General features: G+C 46.7%; 1 protein-coding gene across 1 annotated transcript in view; it reads right to left on the bottom strand.

Moving 5' to 3' along the window:
* Window positions 1–4,444: 4,444 nt before the first annotated feature.
* LOC140066007 (uncharacterized) overlaps window positions 4,445–21,744 on the bottom strand; it is a 44,772-nt gene continuing 27,472 nt past the window's right edge. The window contains exons 7-13 of the mRNA XM_072113572.1: window positions 18,819–20,231; window positions 15,759–15,800; window positions 14,731–14,867; window positions 12,704–12,818; window positions 12,525–12,622; window positions 6,258–6,342; window positions 4,445–5,646 (exon numbers count right to left, since the gene is read on the bottom strand). Of these exons, the coding sequence (XP_071969673.1) occupies window positions 4,655–5,646; window positions 6,258–6,342; window positions 12,525–12,622; window positions 12,704–12,818; window positions 14,731–14,867; window positions 15,759–15,800; window positions 18,819–20,231 (2,882 nt within the window). The 3' untranslated portion in view covers window positions 4,445–4,654. The remainder of the gene's footprint in view (window positions 5,647–6,257; window positions 6,343–12,524; window positions 12,623–12,703; window positions 12,819–14,730; window positions 14,868–15,758; window positions 15,801–18,818; window positions 20,232–21,744) is intronic.

The raw sequence follows: 21,744 nt of genomic DNA, 5'->3' as shown, positions 1-21,744 counted from the left end.
GAAGGCCAGAGACGGGGGTTGGCACCCTTCTTAGTGGGTGCCACAATAGGAAACACCAGAAAGGAGAAGTGCGGGATGAACTGCCGGTAGTAATTCACGAAGCCCAGAAACCACTGTATAGCGCGTAGTCCTACAGGACGAGGCCACTGAAGAACTGCAGATAGCTTGGCAGGATCCATCCGGAGACCTCTTTCGGAGAGGATATAGCCGAGATATGGAAGACTCCGCTGATGGAATTGGCACTTCTCAAGTTTGGCGTAAAGGCAATTGGTCCTTAAATGGAGGACTTGTCGTATGTGGGTCTCAAGATCCGGAGAGAATACCAGAATGTCGTCCAAATAGACCACTACACAGACATAAAGCAAGTCTCTAAAGATGTCATTAACAAATTCCTGGAAGTCGGCAGGTGCATTACAGAGTCCAAACAGCATTACCAGGTACTCGAAGCGTCCATCACGGGTATTAAAAGCAGTCTTCTACTTGTCTCCCTGGCGGATACGAATGAGGTTGTAGGCCCCACGAAGATCCAATTTGGAGAAGATCTTGGCTTCACGAAGACGGTCAAACAGATCCATGATCAACGGCAATGGATAGCGGTTCTTAACTGACCTGGTTAAGACCACGGTAGTCAATTCATGGATGGAGTCACCCTTCCTTTTTGGTCACAAAGAAAAAGCCTGCACCAGCCGGAGACTTGCATATGAATCCCCTCTGCAGGTTTTCTTTGACATAGTCCAACATGGCTGCGGTTTCTGGTACTGAGAGTGGGTACACACGGCCCCGCGGAGGGGACTTATCCGGCAGCAGATCCACAGGACAGTCATAGGGGCAGTTAGGCGGCAACGTCTCGGCCTGCTTCTTCGAGAAGACGTCAAAAAAATCCTTATAGCAAGCAGGAAGACCCTCCAGGGGCTAGAGAGTCACAGAAGAAACCAAGACTGGTACTGAATGAGGTATCTCCACACAGCGAGACTGGCAATCAGGACCCCACTGAAGGATCTCCCCCATCTTCCACTTAAGAATGGGTGTATGGAGCTGCAACCATGGTAGACCCAAAAGGATGGAGGGTGTGGACCGTGGTAGAAAATAAAAAGACAGTCTCTCCTTGTGCAGCACACCGACCTGCAAGGACAAAGGCTTGATGCAGTACTGGACCGGGTCAGAGAGGATTTTGCCACTGACAGAGGAGATGACTAAGGGCTTCTAGAGGCAAACCACTGGGATGTGATGCTGGGAGACCAGAGCGGCATCCAGGAAGTTCCCTGCAGAACCGGGGTCCAAGAAGGCAGAGACCTGGAACTGGATGCCAGTGCCAAGGCTGAGAAGCACCGGAATAATGAGGTGTGCAGAAGCTTTGCTTACAGCTAGGGACACTTCTCCCAAGAACCCTAGGTGCTGGAGTTTCCCAGACGCTGGGGACGGATAGGGCAAGACCCAAGGAAGTTTCCCTGATGTCTTCCGATATGCTCCTGGGAAGAGAGTCTGGCTCTGTCCACCTCCATAGGCTCCTCTGCAGATGGTACGACCGGAGGCTGGAACGGCCATTGGAAAGCAGGAGCCAGGTGAGGAAGGCGTCGTGGGCAGGCTTGGGGTTGTTTCAGGCATAACTCTTCGGCACGCTCCCTAAACCGCATGTCAATCCGGGTGGCCCGGGTGATGAGACCACTCAGGGTAGATGGCAGATCACGAGCGGCCAGAGCGTATTTAACGTGAGAGGAGAGTCCCTTTTTAAAAGCTGTGGACAGGGCCGTGTTTTTCCAGGAGAGTTCCAAGGCCAGGGTATAGAACTAGACAGCATATTATCCCACGGAAGTGTTCCCCTGGCGCAGATTCCACAGCACAGTCAGCCGAGGAGGCTCGTGCAGGTTCTTTAAACACGGACTGGAGCTCCACCAGAAATGTTGTGAGAGTAGCCGTGACCGGGTCGTCTCTGTCCCAAACAGGGGTAGCCCAGGCCAGGGCTTTCCCGGAGAGGAGACTGACGATGAATGCCACCTTGGATCGCTCTGTGACAAATTGAGATGGCATGACTTCAGCACTGGGTTACATAGACATGGGTTGGGCATAGACAGCCGTAGCCTAGGTTCAGCGTCAGGAAGACAGGTTGGGGTAGCAGCAGCTTCGGGAGCAATCTCTGGAACCTGTTGCTGATGTTGAGCAGCTAGCAGCTGTTGCAGCATGGCGGTGACCTGTCCCAGCTGGTCGCGTTAAGCGACAACCAGCGGGATTGCTGAACCACAATGGTGGCAAGATTGGGCCGACCGGGAAGCAGAACCTCGGCCCCGAATCTTACTGTCAGGATTCGGGATGAGTGGATCCTCTGGACCACCGCGGGAGGTGGTACTAGCCGACACCTGGGACCGGAATCTAAGTGGCACCTGGTCTTCACCAGAGCCCGCTGCAAAGCAAGATGGTCTTGAGGTAGGGTACCACCAGGTCATTCTACAGGTGTGACTAGCCCGCGGTGGCAGCCGAGGTTAAGGTACCTTAACGGAAGACAGTCTCGTGGTCGGGTCCAGGCACAAGTTCAGGGCAGGCGGCAGAGATGCAAGGTCATGTCCAATCCAGGGTCAGCAATGGGAGGTCCAGGCAGATGAGAAAGGGAACACAGGCACACGGGACACAGGAAATCAGGAACACAGCAACACGAAGGAACTCTGGTAACACAGGAACACGGAGGGACTCTGGTAACACAGGAACATGGCAACACAGGAACACACTGGAATGCAGGAATACTCAGGAACTCAAAATCTTTTGAAGCTGGCGCGCGCGCCTCTAGGGCTTGGGTACGCTCATGCTTCCAAAAGGCAGAAAATTCTACCTTGGGGTCAAAATAAAAAACTGTCTGGTTCCCTTGGACTTTATTACTGATCTGCTAATATAATCTAGAAGTTCTAGTGCTTGGGTGGCAGATGATAAGTTCTCTATGACGGCCTAATAGCACTCTTTTTTTTTAAATTGTATTTTTATTATTAAAGACATAACAAGAATTATCAAGTACATATTTTTCAATAATAATACGAGAGTAAGACAGAGTTTGTCCCATGGAATATTAAAAATTGCACTTTCCATTGGGATAACAAGAGTTCCTTCAAACCTAAGCCTAACAGTATAATATTCCCATAATATTAAAGCTTTACAGAAGAAGCCATTAAAATTATACCCAACAGGCCCAAGTCCCGCAAGATATTTCATTTCTACAAGTCTCTGTCTAAAAATTTATGGGTAGATTCAAACTGCGATATCTTTCTCCTACATTGGAGGGACCTGGAGGACGTAGAAAAGGACAAAAAAAAAAAACAGACAGAGGGAAGCCATTCATACTTAACAATAACAACAAATAACATTTCAAAGGGGGGTATCCATATCACTCTCCCTCTCCCGCCCGCTCTTCTACCCAGAAGCGATCCCATTGCTCACATGTTCTATCAAACAATGAAATGCGATTATTTAGGGAGACAGTCAGGGATTCCATACTGCGAGTTTCCCTTACCCTGGAGAGTAGGTCCATTCCAGAGGGAAGGGGCTTGCCTTTTCCAGAACTGCGCTATCAAACACCTCGCAGCCGTGAGGATGTGTAAACTCAGTTTAGTAGCTGTCTTGGCCATGGGCTGAGGGGAGACATTCAACAGGTAAAATAAAGGAGAGAGTGGAATATCCACCGCTACCACCGCCTGGAGGAGAGACTTCACCTCCTGCCAAAAAGGCTGTATGAATGGACATGTCCAGAAGATGTGCTGAAGAGTCCCCCCAACTCCATAATTTTATAGTGAATGAAATAGGGCGTAGCTGAGAGCTGGGTAACGCGGGTGCCTCTTTAGGCCAGAAATAGGAGTTAGGGTGAAAGGGGGCCAACCACAATTTTTCTACTCAACTGCCTTCGTGATCCAAACACATCAGGTAATGTCATATGATAGTGACAGACAACCTGCTGCAGGGCCCCCCAGAACACACCATAGGAACAATAATGAAGTCAATACCACACAATGTACTCTAGCTGCAACAAAAGTAAATAAACTACACAGTGTAGGGGTCTAAACAAAAAGGACCGAGTGTGTACCAACTCCATGAAACGCCACCAGGGCAATAATGGAGCCGCGGCGATACGCGTGGGGCATTGCCTGGGCTCCCTCCGGACCACCATAATACATCTGGTAACACCCTGTCTTTAGCTTTGCACACAGTCATCTGGGTCATTTGTTTCATCTGGCATACACACTGTATATTGTTGGTTGTACCGTCAGGACTGCTATATCCATTATTGCCCTGGTGGCGTTTCATAGAGTTGGTACACACTCGGTCTTTTTTGTTTAGACCCCTACACTGTGTAGTTTATTTACTTTTGTTGCCGCTAGAGTACATTGTGTGGTATTGACTTCATTAGTGTTCCTATGGTGTGTTCTGGGGGAAACTGCAGCAGGTTGTCTGTCACTATCATATGACATTACCTGATATGTTTGGATCACGAAGGCAGTTGACCTGCATTTTCGTGTTTTAATTGTTTTTATATTTTTGTCCATTGAGTTTCCTGTTTTGTATAAACTTTAAAAAAATATTGTTGATAATTATGGCTACTTGACACATGTCTTTCTTCCTTCTCACAATCTAAGGCTAAAACATCTGCGATCTGTTGCCAAAACATCCCCCCCCCGATTTATAACGTGAATTCTGCTTTACCACTGTGGACGCGCGTTTGATGGTAAACAAGATCCGGTTTCTGAGAAAAACATTTTCCGCAATCTAAACATGAAAATGGCTTCTCCCCTGTGTGACTTCTCAGATGTCTAACAAGATGTGGTTTCTGGGCAAAACATTTCCCACATTCTGTACATGAATACGGCTTCTCCCCTGTGTGACTTCTTTGATGTATAACAAGATTTGTAATGCGGGAAAAACATTTTCCACATTCTGAACATGAAAATGGTTTCTCTCCTGTGTGAGTTCTCTGATGTACAACAAGATTTTCAGTGTAGGAGAAACATTTTCCACATTCTGAACATGAATGCGGCTTCTCCCCTGTGTGAATTCTCTGATGTCTAACAAGATTTCTCATGTTTGGAAAACATTTCTCACATTCTGTACATGAAAATGGCTTTTCCCCTGTGTGAATTCTCTGATGTCTAACAAAACTTCCGAAGTGTAGAAAACATTTCCCACATTCTGAACATGAAAATGGCTTTTCCCCTGTGTGAGTTCTCAGATGTTTGGTAAGATCTGATTTCTGCCTAAAACCTTTTCCACAATCTGAACATGAAAATGGCTTTTCTCCTGTGTGGTTCATTTGATGAATAAGAAACTCATTATTTTGATTAAAACATTTCCCACATTCTGAACATGAATACGGTTTCTCCCCTGTGTGAATTCTCTGATGTCTTACAAGACTTCTTTTCTCTGTAAAACTTTTCCCACATTCTGAACATATAAATAGCAGTTCCTCTGTATGACTTATGATAATGTTCTTTGCAGTTCCTGATGATTCTGTAGATGGGACCAATTTAGTAGGATCAGGCGATGGATTGGTCCTGTGAAGGTCTGAGGATTCATCTGGGATGTTGTCCTGCACTTCGGATGTATCTTCTGTCATATAAGGTTCCTCTGCTTCAGATTCTGATATCATATGTTCCTCTGAGCTCTTGGTACAGTCATCTGCAAAAAATGAACATTGGCTGTGAGAAAACTCTTTCCAGTGCACCAAAAGGTTCTGTATTATTACTGATGTAACATCTCAGCCTCTTCCTCCGAGGTCCTGGTGAGCAGTATTCCTGACCCTCATAGCTCCAACCTTCCAGCTTTTCTTAGTCTATGGGGGATATTTATCAGGACCTCTGCGCACCGCCAGTGGCGCAGAGGCCCTGAAATAATCGCAAATGCTAGCTTATTGCTAGCTTTTGCGAGTATTTTCCCCAATCCCCACCTTCACGCCAGTGGGGCGTGAAGGGGGGGGGGGCGCGGCCAGCCAAGCGGAGGGCGCGGCCGGTCGGGAGTGGGCCGGCGCGGGGCATTACTGTCCACGCGCCTGCGCACTCGCTGCTGCTGGCGACTTGTCATACGTGAAAAGTCGCCGGTTGCGTCTTTTTCTACGTCAGGCCCTGTCTGGCGTAGGACAGACGCTGCGCTGCTGGCAGCCCGATGCATCAAGAGGCAGAAGCCTCTTCATGTATCGGGCTGCGAATTTGCAGCCGCAAGGCTATCAATATCCCCCTATGTCTCCGTGTTCTGTATTGTGTTATCACTCGTCTCTAGTGGTTACTACTCACCTGGGCAGTTACCTGTAGGAACCTCCTCCTTACATCGCTCATCGCCCCTCACATATGTCTCTGGAGCAGGAATATTCTTCACATCCTGATGCCAAAAAAAAGGGTGAAAAATTGGAAAAGTCACCAGACAATGAAGAAGGTTCTTTTTAACCCCCAACTTGGACACTATAAAATCTGTACTCAGGGCAGATGACCTTGTGTACCCCTTTACTAAAAGTCTTGAGAGGCCTAAGAATTTTACTAGGGATTGCTCCACCAGATCTATAAAGGGAAACATCCAAAACTTACTATAGCAGTTTGCCCTCCCTAATTGGTTGTGCATGAAACCAAGCCTTTTTTTCATAGAGGTTTCAATTTCAAAACAAAAACTAAGAGTAAAGAAAACTCCTCATTTGGAACGCAAAGAGAATGTCAAGGGTGCTCCTGCGACCCATGTCCCAAGTTGCAGGCGCACCAAAGTGCCTCCCTGTGCCCCCTCACGCCAGCAGCAGGTTCACTTACCTCGCCGTGCTCCAGCGATGGTCTTCTCACTGCAGCGTGCGCGCCCGCCTCCTAGAGCTTGTGTGCCGGCCGTCTGAAATTTAAAGGGCCAGTGCACCACTAATTGGCGTTGGCCATCTGATCTATAAATAGGCAACCTCTTCCCTTATGCTCAGCCGGATCTTTGTGCCCTTATACCATTGAATAGATTGTAAAAAGGAAGAACACAGCGCATCAAAATAACATAGAAAATTCGGTGTGAAAAGGAAATTCAATGTAGATCGTAGTAGGAGCATCAATTAATGAGTCAACTGAGGTTTAGCTGCGTAGTCCTGCTTCCCGATCTGGTTAGGTCGGGATTGGGAAATGTACAAACATAGGACAAAAGGCAGGATCAATGACCGCGCTTCTCAGTGTAGAAAAGGTTTTTTATTTGATTGCATGCGAGGACGACGCGTTTCGGGAGCGTACCGTTCCCTTCTTCAGGTCCGTATGATTTTAATACAATATTCTATGTGGCCTTGATCTAGCCTGTCCTGGTGGTAAAGGATGTGAAATCTATCCTAGGATGATGTTGTTCCCTGGCAGTATTAGCTTGATTTGTTATGTTAATACTGTAGATGAGATGGTCCTGATCCGTCCTTAGTCCAAGTTCGGCTATTCAAGGAGCGCTGTGCGTGGTGTCTCCTGCAGTAGGGTAAGGAGCGCTTACCCTACTGCAGGAGACACCACGCACAGCGCTCCTTGAATAGCCGAACTCGGACTAAGGACGGATCAGGACCATCTCATCTACAGTATTAACATAACAAATCAAGCTAATACTGCCAGGGAACAACATCATCCTAGGATAGATTTCACATCCTTTACCACCAGGACAGGCTAGATCAAGGCCACATAGAATATTGTATTAAAATCATACGGACCTGAAGAAGGGAACGGTACGCTCCCGAAACGCGTCGTCCTCGCATGCAATCAAATAAAAAACCTTTTCTACACTGAGAAGCGCGGTCATTGATCCTGCCTTTTGTCCTATGTTTGTACTTATACCATTGAGAAAGCATTCCCTGACTGTCTGTGCAGTACCCGTTGTGAACTCCTAGTATGTTCCTGACATTGATTCTTTGCCGCCTGTCTTGACCTTCCGCTCCTTCCCGACTCCGATCCTGTCCTGACCTTCCGCCTGACAACAACTGTTGACTCTGTACCTCACCTTGGCTGCCACCGCTAGTAAGTCGCGCCTGTGAAGTGAGCCGGTGGTATCCAGCCGCAGCAAGTATAACCCGCTTTGTGGCGGGTTCTGGTAAAAAACAGGTGTCACTTAGATCCTGCTCCCGGGTGTCGGCTAGCGACATCGCTCGCAGGGTCTACTACCCCGACCCTGACAGTAAGATCCGGCCATGGATCCCAAGGTTCCCCTGCCAGAACTGGTTGACCTCACCACCATCGTGGCTCAGCAGTCCCAGCAGATTGTCGTGCAGGACTAGCAACTTTCCCATCTCACCGCCATCATGCAGCAGTTCCTGATCACCCAGCAGCATCCTGTTCCTATGGCACCATCTGTAAGAGCAGCTACTCTGCCGCCTACTCAACCGCATGCAGTCCAAATATGACAGAGGCGGCAAGTCGTGCAGGGGCTTCATCACCCAGTGCTCACTGCACATTGAACTGATGCCTCCGCAGTTCCCCACAGAGAGGTCTAAGGTGGCATTTGTGGTCAGTCTACTCTCCGGAAAAGCCCTGGCATGGGCCACCCCCCTCTGTGATAGGAACGACCCGGTCATTGCCAACATCACCGCGTTCCTCACGGAATTCCGGGCCGTCTTTGATGAACCAGCCCAGTCATCTTCTGCTGAGACCACCTTGTTGAAGGATGACCTGCAGAAGGGGTTTATACGCGAGTCCTCTTCTCCTGCCGATGCAGGGTTATTTTTTGTGGCCAAAAAGGAAGGCTCACTCCGTCCATGCATAGACTATTGTGGCCTTAACAAAATTACAGTGAAGAGTCGCTACCCATGGCTTTTGATCACAGAACTTTTCGACTGCCTTTGTGCAGCCACGGGGTTTACCAAACTAGACCAACATGACGCGTATAACCTCATCCATATCTGCGAAGGCGATGAGTGGAAGACCGCCTTCAATACTCCTAATGGGCACTTTGAGTATCTCGTCACGCCGTTTGGACTCTAACGTACCAGCTGTATTCTAGGAGTTCATCAACAACATTTTCAGAGATTTGCTATATACTGTGTTGTGGTCTACCTGAACGATATCCTGGTGTTCTCTGCAGACCTTGAGTCCCATCAGATTCAGGTACGCCTAAGCGCCAAACTCGAGAAATGTCAGTTTCATTCCTCGGTTACCTCATCTCTGACAAAGGACTACAGGTGGATCCTATCAAGTTATCTGCGGTACTTCAGTGGCCTTGCCCAGTAGGACTTTGTGCTATCCAGAGATTCCTGGGCTTCGCTAATTACTATCGGCAGTTCATTACGCATTTCTCTTCCCTCGTGTCTCCCATTGTGGCACTTACAAAGAGAAGCGCCAATCCTAAACTGTGGCTTCTGGTGGCGTGAAGAAGCTTTCTCCAAGCTGAACTCTGCCTTTGCCTCTGCTCCTGTTCTCAACCAGCCCGATACTGAGAAACAGTTCCTGCTCAAGTTTGGCGCCTCCTCGGTTGGTGCTGGAGCTGTTCTCACCCAGAAAGGGCCCAAAGGTTGAACCCTCACGTGCGGCTTCTTCTCTAAGACCTGCAGAAAGGAACTACTTTATTGGTGATCAGGAGCTTCTGGCCATAAAACTTGCTTTGGAAGAGAGGCATTATCTTGTGGAGGGAGCTCTTCATCCAGTCAGTATCTATACTGATCACAAAAACCTCCTGTACCTCCAGACTGCTTAGTGTCTCAATCCACGACAGGCTCGCTGGTCCCTCTTCTTCTCCCGTTTCAATTTTTCGATACATTTCCGCCCTGCAGAGAAGAATGTTAAGGCCGATGCCCTCTCCCGTGCCACTGACGTAATGGGGGAAGAACCCGTTCCTAAACACATTGTTCCTCCTGAAAGTTGTTTCTTGTTGCTCCTGTGGACCTACGGCAGCTTCCTCCTGGCAAGACCTATGTCCGATCCGCTCTACGGAGGAGGATATTAACTTGGGGACATTGCTCTAATATGGCTGTGCACCCTAGTGTCCTAGTGTGAAGAGATCTGTCGCTCTCATATCTCGTTTCTACTGGTGGTAAGATCTGGTCAAGGACGTTTGAGATTTTGTGAGTTCCTGGACTTTGTGTGCCCCTAATGAGTCGTCACTTCTTAAGCCAGCAGGTCTGCTCCTGCTATCCAGTTGTCCCTGGACTAACATAGCCATGGACTTTATTATGGATCTCACATCTTCTTCCAGTAATACAATCATTTGGGTGGTAAGAGATCAGTTTTCTAAGATGTCCCACTTCATTCCTCTGCCTGGCCTACCTTCGTCTCCTCGTCTTGCTAGCCTGTTACTTCCTCCATATTTTCCGGCTTCATGGACTTCCCCTGCACATTGTCTCAGACCATGGGGTCCAGTTTGTTTCCCACTTCTGGCAATCCCTGTGCGGTCAACTTCAAAGTGATGCTGGACTTCTCTGCGTACCCTCCACAGTCCAATGGGCAAGTTGAGAGGGTTAATCAGACCCTGGGCTACTGCTATCTCCAACTAACAGGACGACTCGTCCACTCTGCTGCCATGGGCAGAATTCCCCTACAACTCTCTGGACTCTGAGTCTGCCAGTGCCACTCCTTTCTTTGTTGGTTATGGACGACATCTGCGCCCACCTCTTCCTCCCACCGTGTCTGCTGATGTTCCTGCCATAGAAGAGTTGGTAGAAGACCCGTCAATTTCTACTTCGGGCGTCCGCCCGAACCAAAACTCAGACCTCCCCCAGTTTTTTCTCCAGATGATAAAGTGTGGCTCTCCTACAGATATGTCCGGCTGAAGATTCCCAGCTATAAACTTGGGTCCTTTAGAGGTGCTGAAGCACATCAATCATGTGGCCTATAAGCTGCTCCTTCCTCCCACCCACCATGCGCATCCCGAACTCCTTCAACTTCTCTCTCCAGAAGCCAGTCATCCTGAACCGCTTCTCCCGACAAGTACCTCCTTCTGCTCCTGAGGCTGATGCCACCAATGTATATGAGGTAAAAGAGGTCCAGGATATGAAGTCGGTCAGAGGAAAGCGGTTCTTTCTCGTCGTCTGGAAGGGGTTCGGTCCAGAAGAGAGGTCTTGGAAGCATGAGGACAACATCCTGGACCATGCCCTTCTGCAGAGGTTTCTTCAGACCATGAAGAGGGGGAGGCCGAAGGAGGGGGGGAACTTCACGGATCCTCCTGCGACCCATGTCCCGGATTGCAGGCGCACCCATGTGCCTCCCTGTGCCCTCTCACACCAGCAGCAGGGTCACTTACCCCGCCACGCTCCAGCGCGCGCGTCCCCTCCTCTTAGGGCGAGCACATTCTGGGCGTCTGAGATTTAAAGGGCCAGCACACCACTAATTGGCGCTGGCCACCTGACAATCTATAAATAGACAACCTCTTGCCTCATGCCCCGCTGGATCTTTGTGCCCTTATGCCATTGAGAAAGTGTTCCCTGACTATCTGTGTTTTAGCCATTGTGACCTCCTGCTACATCCCCGACTCCGATGCTGTGCCGCCTGTCCTCACCTTTCGCCTGACAACTACTCCGATTTTGGCTATTGACTCTGTACCCCGCCTTGGTCACCACAAGCAAGTTTCGTCTGTGGAGCGACCTGGTGGTATCCCGCCACGGCAAGTCCAACCCACGTTGCGGCGGGTTCTGGTAAAAACCGGGTGCCACCTAGACTCTGCTCCCAGGTGTCGGCTTGCATCATTGCTTGCAGTGGTACAGTGGGTCCATTACCTCGACCCTGACAGTGATAGCTGTAAACAGCAAGAAAGAACTTGTCCGCAGAACCCAAATAATAACACATTGGGGCATATTTATCATACACTGGCGCTCGTGCGCCAGTGTATGATAACCATGCCGCTGCATAGTCGCAGCGCGATACATCAAGAGGCAGAAGCTGCATAGCATGTATTCCACGTCAGGCAGGACCTGGCCTAGAAAAAGACGCAGCTGGCAACTTTTCACATATGGAAAGTCAGGAGGACAGCTCTTGTAGTATATAGCCAGACAGCCCCCTGTGGTATATAGCCAGACAGCCCCCTGTGGTATATAGCCAGACAGCCCCCTGTGGTATATAGCCAGACAGCCCCCTGTGGTATATAGCCAGACAGCCCCCAGTTTGCCCAGCACATAAAAAAATAAACTTATATACTCACCCTCCAGTGGCCCTGATGCTTGCCATGGCTCCCCGATGCTCCTCCTCTTTCTTCTCTCTGCTGTAACAGCCGGCAGAGCTGCGGCCATGCCCTCTGCCCGTCAGCGCACACTATGAAGTATTCAGCAGCGACACATAGTGTGCACCGGCCGGCAGAGTGGCCGCAGCTGTGCCGGCTGTTACAGCAGAGAGAAGAGAAGCCGTGGGGAGCCACACCGGAAGGTGAGTATGTGCGTTTATTTTTTAATTGACTCATGTATAAGCCGAGGTGGGGTTTTTCAGCACATTTTTTGTGCTGAAAAACTCAGCTTATACACGAGTATATACGGTACGTTATATGACACAGAGACTATATATGGGGATGGCATTTTACAGTAAGACAATATACATAATTTTATGAATAAAATAATCCTCCACAGATCAGAGAAGATGTCATGGAGTCTCATCTCCATCTACCTGATGATCCCGTGGGACACATTTCTCCTCTGAACAATCCTGTGGTAGAAGAAGAGGACTGGGACATCTCTCCGGTGATGTTCTCTTACTGGATCTACCTGTAGGAAACATCCAGAGACTGAATTCCTTCTTTCCATACAGATAATGAAAGAACGTGTGGATTTAGTCCTGTCTATGACCTGCTGATGTGAGGGGCTGGTGGTCCTCCATCATGACGTCCTTGAGGGTGAGGTTTATTATTCTCTCTGACATTTTGACTCTGTCCATCGTTGACGGGCCAGTGAGGAAATTTTTCTGAAATGAAAATAATCAGAAACAGAGCCAAATCAGGAGGAACTCTGTACCACGGTTCAGCTTAAGTGCAAGTACTTGACAAAAGTGAAGCTATGGGCAAAGTCTCTTCTGCCAAACCAATAGCAGCTGCAGGACACCACTGATTTACCCCAATCACTGTAAGCGCCGCACCGGCACCCCTTCTGTAGTACCCCTTATGCATGTCTGTCGAGATTGTGTCCATTTGTTACTGTCACTATTGTATTTTGTACTGTAATTGTTTCACCTTATGTCATGTAATGTGGTCTCATTGACCTGCACTGTCCTGTAAACGAGTCATTAAGGCGGCGGATAAGGGGGGGAACGTCGTGGTCTGGCCTAAAGACAAGTACAAGAGGGAAGCCTTGCGTCAACTCAGGAAGAGAGACACATATGAGAAATTAACTTTCAACCCAATACTCGGATATAAAAACCAAATTATTTCCATCTTGGACTCTGCCGTAGAAGAAGGGATCATCTCAAAAAAAGTGTCTGATGGGTTGACAGTAAAGGAACCTAAGGTTCCAACGTTCTACCTGCTTCCTAAGATACACAAAGATCCCGTCGACCCTCCGGGGCGTCCTATTGTCTCTGGCATCGGTGGCATATGTGACCCAAGTTGTAAATTCATAGATTACTATTTAAAACCACTAGTTGAGGTTCTGCCATCCTATGTCCGGGATAGTATGGACGCCCTACTGAGGATCGACGGGATCTGTATCGAAGCCAACATGCTACTTGTGACAATTGATGTAGAAAGCCTGTATACCTGCATCAGGCACCAGGACGGCTTAGAAGCGACAAAATTCTTCCTTTCAGGAAGTACTCTGGAGACAGAACTACAATCCCTCATACTGCAACTATTGTCTTTTATTTTGACCCACAATTTTTTTACTTTCAAAGACCAGTTCTATGTGCAGAGGCAGGGCACTGCCATGGGGGCCGCCTGTGCGCCGTCATACGCCAACCTCTTCCTAGGATTTTGGGAGAGAACCATCTTTGGCGATGGCGGCGCCGGGCGGTCTTCCCATGTGCAGTGCTGGCTTCGGTACATAGACGACGTCTTGGTAATTTGGCAGGGGACGGAGACTGAGCTGATTCAGTTTATGCAGGAATTAAATAATAATTCATTTAACATCAAATTAACGTATTCATACAGTTCTAAAAGAGTCGACTTTCTGGACATCACAATTGAAACTGATGAGAATGGTTACCTCCAGACGGATATGTTCAGGAAGCCGACTTCTGTAAATGCACTCCTGCATGCCTCGTCAGCCCACCCACCGTCCACCATTAAAGCCATACCTGGGGGACAGTTCCTGAGGGCACGCCGCATTTGCTCTACAAATGCCAAATTCGAATACCAGGCAAGAGATCTCAAGGAGAGATTCTTAAATAGAGGATATAGCGACAGATGTGTAAAGGCAGGGTACCAGAACGCAAAAAAACAAACACGCATAGAACTGTTACAAACTAAAAAGAAAGGAAAGGGGGATTCTAAAATTCGTTTTATTTCGACTTATAACAAACAATGGGAGGAATTACGGGGCGCATTAAACAAACATTGGAGTGTCCTACAGACTGACGTGACTTTAAAAACAATCTTAACAGAAAAACCCCTCCTAACGGCCCGCAGAAGTAAAAACTTGAAGGATATATTGGTACAAAGCCACTATATCCCCAAAATAGAAAACCCCTTTGGACAGAGGACAAAGAAGATCGGCAGTTTCCCGTGTGGTGACTGCATCTCCTGCCCTAATATGCTACGCTCCCACACGTTCAACTCGGCCGACGGACAACGCACATTCACAATCAGAGATTACATCTCGTGTAACACTACTGGGGTTATGTACTATGCTACATGCAGCTGTCCGAAAATATATGTGAGACTTACCGCAAGAGAATTAGGCACTAGGGTAAGAGAACACGTCCGAGACATTATCAAGGCGAAGGGTGCGATCAACCCTAGAGAACTCAAACCAATCCCGCGACACTTCTTCCACCACCATGGATGTGATCCCAGAGGCCTTTCTGTAAGAGGCATTGAAGTAATACACTGTGGAATTAGAGGGGGAGACCTCAAAAAGATCTTGGCACAAAGGGAATGTAGGGACTATGTCCCCAATTGGTCTCAACGAGGCACTCAGCTTTGTTCCATTCTTAGAAATTAGGGATATCCCGGGTAGATAACAGCTAGATATATCTCTACCATCCACTTGATTTTAACTGCATATTTTGTATTGTCTTGTTAGAATTATTATACAACACGTTGGGAACGGCCGGATGTTATGCATTAAAAATGAAGGAGTACTATACGAAGAGGCGTCCTGTACCTTAGAAGAACATGGGTAGACGAATAATTAATATCTATGTAGTCCTTCGAACCAGAAAGAAAAATTACCTTTAGTAAGGACACTATATGTCATGAAGATAGGAGGATGACATTCATTGGATACATCGATGGAGGACAACCAACATTGACATCAAAAGAAGCTGCTGTTGTAGAGGCACTGCAACATACACAGCATATTCGCACGACCCGCACTTTAAACAGAGGCTTGACTATTACAGGTATTTAGAAATTGAGTTTTAATGGGCTTTTCTAATCACCATACAATTTTTGTTTTGCACAATAGTTTGGTCTTTTTTGTATTTTGTAAAATTCACGGTATATATTTTCCTTTCTTTTTTTAAAAAAATGTGAGGGAGGGGGGGAGGGTTGGGTCGGGGGGGGTTGGGGTCTTAGCTTTCTGATCCAATTTTTGGATCAAATATTGGTATATAAATATGAAGTGGAGCAAATCTGCTCCTATTTGTTTGATATTGTGGTTTATTGCACTTTATTGTGCACCTTACACTTTATATATATACAATGTCGTAGGTATACAATGTATCGCAACCTACTGCAATACACTTACTTACCCTTTCCCCTTTTCTTTTCTTTCTTTTCCCTTTGCTTATAATCTGATCACAAGGTACACATGTCTCACTTAAGCACACTCTTGCTCATATGCTAATGGAAGAATGATTACCAGCAATATAACACCTTTCTTCCTTTCTCCTCTTTCTTCTTTTGCCCCTCTGTGGTGCATTCTATTTTCCATTTTCCTTTTTTATATCTTTCTTTCTTAGGCCCAGTTTTTCTTCTTCAGACTCCCTCAGCACTTCCCATCCCTGGCCCCTCCGCCCTCCTCCTTATCTTCTCTTGCCTCTTCTTCTCTTCCTCAGAATACAGTGACATACATCTAGATACCTCGGACAGAGGCGCGCACGCGCATTGATTGGCGCGGCTTCGCTACTGTCCCAGCCGGCGGCATTGTGACGCACTGCGCATGACCGGGTATCCGATAGCGCTGTCGGACCCGGCGCATGCGCGCCAGTGCCGTGCCGCCGGAAATGGGGCATGAGTGAGACCCAGAAGCCGATCACGGCGCGTGCGCCAAATTCACCTGTCCATATGTATAAAAACCGGCCTCCCAGCGTCTGTTCCGTACCCCCTGAGGAAGCGTGGGCGAAACGCGCGTTGGGGAGTCCAGGAGGCAGCCACAGACGACAAACAATGGGTAGGACACTTGTCTGCTATCTTTTACTGATGCATTTACTGTAGAATTCAGCAATGTACCCAATGTAATTTGTTAATGACATCATTTTAAATGACAATACAACCTTGTGTTGTCTTGTGTTGAAGAATAAAGATTTATATGTATTGATTTTAACGAACGTTTCTTTTTTGGTAATAATTTAACTTTGGTGGAGTAGTTCGAGAGTTTGAGGATGACAGGCTATGTGCCAAGCTCATAACCACAGCAATATGAAGATAAGGTATTTACTGTCTTATACGAGAGTAGAGATCCAGCAGAGATGGGGGAGCAGTGTATCTACAATATAGTGAATCAGTAATCCCATAAAATATGATATATAGTGGCCTCAGGGGTGTCCCATCTCCAACTAAGATCAGGGACGAACGGGTTCAGTTTGTGCAAGAGTGCCTGGATGTGGTACCAGTTCAGTATCAGAATCTTATATTGATTTTCTTTATAAAGAGTAGACAGAGAGCCCTTAGGGGCCTATGACACTCCAAACTGGTTCTGGGAATGTTCGTCCCAAGCAATACTCCCATTTGGACATATATGCATGTCTACTGGATTCCGTATATGTCTGGGCCATGAGCAGATTACTAAGGTTCGATATGAGTCCCGTGGAGGCCGAACCATGAAGGCTAACACATTCAAATTCTGTAAGGGCTGCTACGCCTTAGAAGCCTAATAATGATTGACAGTAATAATATTATCTACACTTTCATTTAGCTTCTAAACATTCCACATCGTAAAAGAGAGATGAGATAGATCGAAGATGATAGACAATTGTCACGGGTGACCCCGCGATCCATGTCTCCGATCGTGGGGGCGACCGTGTCCCACTGTGCTGCCGCTGCCCAGCTCCTCCGGGTCACTACTTACCTGTCCCGGCTCCTGATGGCTCCGGCTCCGGTCCCGCTCCTGCTCGCGTACTAGACCGCGCGCGCCCCCTCTTCAAGAATTTGAAGGGCCAGTGTCCTCCTTATTGGCGCAGGCATTCCCAGCTCGGCTATACAGCCTGGTGACTTATGCATCCCCTGCCGGATCTTCAGGTCAGTTTACTGAAGACAAAGCCTCCCAGAGTGTTTCCAGACGCCTCCGAGTTTCCTGAGCGTTTCCAGACGCCTCCGTGTTCCTGTGGTGTTCTTGTGTTCCAATCCTGTGGCAGTCCTGTAGTCTTGTGGCGGTCCTGTATTCCTGTGGCGGTCCTGTAATCCTGTGGCGGTCCTGTAATTCTGTGGTGGTCCGGTAATCCTGTGGCGCTCCGAGGTCCTGCCAACCATCCATCTGAGGTCCTGCCAGCCGGCCATCCCGAGGTCCTGCCTACCCGTGGTCCTGCCTTCCCATGGTCCTGCCTTCCTGTGTTCCTGCCTTCCCGTGGTCCTACCTGCCCTGTGTCCCTACCTTGGCTGCCACCGTGGGCCCAGTCACACCTGTGGAGCGACCTGGTGGCTCCCCGCCGCAGCAAGACCATCCCGCTTTGCGGCGGGCTCTGGCGAAGACCAGGAGTCCACTTAGACTCCACTCCCGGGTTGCGGCTGGCATTGTTATCTCCCGCGGTGGTCCAGGTAGTCCACAAGACTTTAATTCTGAGGGACTATCCCCATAGACTGTGACAACAATGAGATCCAATAGATGCATATAACACATACTGACATTCTCAGCTCTGCTTATCAGCTATCACTGTGTGTGTGTGTGTGAACTCGTCTTGGAATGTAGGTAGGAGGGGCCGATGCCGAGACATTGCATGGAGAAGACAGGAGAAGTTTTTCATGAGAAGAATCTGCCCTGTCTGACCCTAAAGTCAGAAGATTAATGGTCGGATCCAGGGGCAGCCGAAATTGTGTACACCAGGACTGATAGAGACAGGTGGGACTTATATCTGTGTAATGCTGTATTTCTGTTAATAACAGTGAATTAGAGAATGTGTTATTTTGTTATCCTGAGTACATATAAGAAACTTGTCTTCATGGGAGGAATACCCCTTCAAGTTTATTGATATCTTTAATGTATAGATTTCAAAAATTATGCAAACTGCAGCTAGAGAAAGAAATCTAACTAACTAAAGAATAAAGATCACAAAAGTCTAACATTACAAAATATATCAAATATGCAGAACTTATTATTAACCCAGTACTTCCAATATCATTGATTCATATTGTACAATGACCTATATTATGACTATATTAAATCTGACACCGACACTGAATGACAGTCACAGCTCATTACTGTCAATATGTTCGAACAATCATTGCGACTGAAAGTACAGACATTTCCTAAACTACAGGCAATTCATTGGCTTCTCCCCGCGTGACTCCACCGACGTATAACTTGATCTGGGAATCCTGGGAGTGAAAATGGCTTCTCCGCTGTGTGAATTCTCTGATGCCTTACAAAACCTAGTTTATCATTCTACCCTTTTTCCGATTCTGCGTCTCAACTTTGTGAATTTTCTGATGTTGAGCAAGAGACGATTTATCTCTACATCTTTTCCCACACTGTGGACATACAAATGGCTTCTTTCCTGTGTGGATTCGATGATGTATAAGAAGATCTGACTTCTGATAAAAACATTTCCCACATTCTAAACATGAAAATGGCTTCTCTCCCGTGTGACTTTTCTGATGTCTAACCAGACCTGATTTATCACTGAAGCTTTTGCCACATTCTAGACACGGAAATGGCTTCTCTCCTGTGTGAGTTCTTTGATGTCTAATAAGAGCCGATTTCTCATTGCAACATTTCCCACATTCTGAACATGAATACGGCATTGTCCCCGAGTGAATTCTCTGATGTTTGACGAGATTACCTTTTTCTTTAAAACTTTCCCCACATTCTGAACATAGAAACGGCTTCTCCTCTGTGTGACTTCTCTGATGTCTGACTAGATATGCTTTAACACTAAAACATTTCTCACACAGAGAACAGGAAAATTGTTTATGTGTTGAATGACTTCTCTCATGTTTGATGAGATTCGATCTATCTGCAAAACATTTCCCACACTCCGAGCACGGAAATGGTTTTTCCCCCGTGTGAATTCTCTGATGTCCAATAAGAGCTGATTTGAACCTGTAACTTTTTCCACATTCTGAACATGAAAATGGTTTTTCCCCACTGTGTCTTCTCAGATGGATAAAAAGAGATGATCTATCCTTGTAATGTTTTCCACATTCTGTACATGAAAATGCCTTCCACTCTGTGTGAGTTTTCTCGTGTTTTAAAAGATTCGATTCGTCGACAAAACATTTTCCACATACTGAACATGAATATGGTTTTTCCAATGTGTGAATTCGCTGATGTCTAACTAGATCTGATTTGAAGCCGTAACATTTGCCACATACTGAACATGGAAATGGCTTATCCCCTGTGTGATTTCTCACATGTTTCGCAAGATTTGATTTATCCGTAAAGAATTTTCCACATTTCGAACATGAAAATGGCTTCTCCCCCGTGTGACTTCTCTCATGTTTCGCAAGATTTGATTTGTCTGTAAAACATTTCTCACACCGCGAGCAGGGAAATGGTTTCTCCCCTGTGTGGATTCTCAGATGTTTTACAAGGTCTGATTTCAGTCTAAAACTTTTGCCACAATCTGAACATAAAAATGGCCTGGTTTTAATTTTTTCTAGTTCGGCTTCTTGACATATATTTGGCTCCGTAGGTGAATTAGGATCACTTGGTAGATATTCAAAGTGAAGGACTGTGGTTATGTATGGGATAGTGTCGTGCTCTTCATTTTTATCTTGTGCAATATCACAATCTTCTGCTTTAATGTCTGAAGACGACAGAAGTCCCTCCGAGCTCCTGGTACAGTCATCTGCCGAGATTATGATCAATCTAAGTTTATTACGTTTTTTTCATTAAAATAAAATCAACAAAATAAATCATCAAAGTAGGGTCAATGCAGGAAATCTGCCTAAATTAAAACGAGTTCAAGGTATTTTACAGATACCCTTCTCTTTATCTGAGAAAATGTTACAGATTTAACCCCCAAACCCCTCTTCAAATACTCAGATCAGTACAGTAATTGTTTGCAGGGAAGTAAGAAACAAATGATCAATTGCTCGCTTGAAATTTTGGGGCTCTGACATGTGACACTGTTGTAGTGCAATCTTTGGAGGTTTCTGCACTGTCTGCTGATTGATACTATCTTTTAATCAACTATAGGCAATTAGTATCAAATGAATCTAGAACATCTGAACATGCTGTACACTATGATCTATCATCCATGTTATAGCTAAGGGAATGATATCGTATTATGGGGTAAAAATCGTTCCCATCATTGTTCCCTCTGAGATGTCTTCATTTTGACATGAGGTTTTCCTTTACATTTAGAAAGGCATGTCTCCGAATTTTTTTATATTTTGACACTGATGTAACATCTCAGTCTCCTCCTCCGAGGTCCTGGTGAGCAGTATTCCTGACCCTCATAGCTCCCACCTTCCAGCTTTTCTTAGTCTATGTCTCCATGTTCTGTATTGTGTTATCACTCGTCTCTGCTTTATCTAGTGGTTACTACTCACCTGGGCAGTTACCTGTAGGAATCTCCTCCTTACATCGCTCATCGCCCCTCACATATGTCTCTGGGGCAGGAATACTCTTCACAGCTTCATCCTGATACGAATCAGAAACAAATATTGGAGGACGTCACCAGACTGAGGTTTTAAATGAAAATAAAACATTAGCTTTAACCCTGTCAGATCATATTTGAACAGGAGTTATCTGAGAAATATGCAGATCTCCACCATGTTGATACTTTATTCCAAGCAGCAGCATCAAGTGCCAGAAACGAAGATAAACTGCAGGCACCATCTAATGTCTATGGTCATCTTCAGTTTACGAAAAAAACAGATTCAGATAAGACCTTCACAGATCGGAGAGAATATATCATGAAGTCTTATCTCCATCTACCTGATGATCCTGTGGGACATATTTCTCCTCTGAACAATCCTGTGGTAGAAGAAGAGGACTGGGACATCTCTCCGGTGATGTTCTCTTACTGGATCTACCTGTAGGAAACATCCAGAGACTGAATTCCTTCTTTCCATACAGATAATGAAAGGACGTGTGGATTTAGTCCTGTCTATTACCTGCTGATGTGAGGGGCTGGTGGTCCTCCATCATGACGTCCTTGTACACATCTTTGTGTCCTTCTAAATACTCCCACTCCTCCATGGAGAAATAGACAGCCACATCCTGACACCTTATAGGAACCTGACACACACAATGATCCCGTCATCACCCAGATCCCTTCATAGCGTTACTGTATAATGTCCCAGCATTCCCAGCAGTGTCACCTCTCCAGTCAGCAGCTCCATCATCTTGTGGGT

Source organism: Engystomops pustulosus, chromosome 6 (genome assembly GCF_040894005.1).
Source record: "Engystomops pustulosus chromosome 6, aEngPut4.maternal, whole genome shotgun sequence".
NCBI lineage: Eukaryota > Metazoa > Chordata > Amphibia > Anura > Leptodactylidae > Engystomops > Engystomops pustulosus.
The sequence above is the reverse complement of the archived record's forward strand: the minus strand, read 5'-3'. Positions and strand labels throughout refer to the sequence as shown.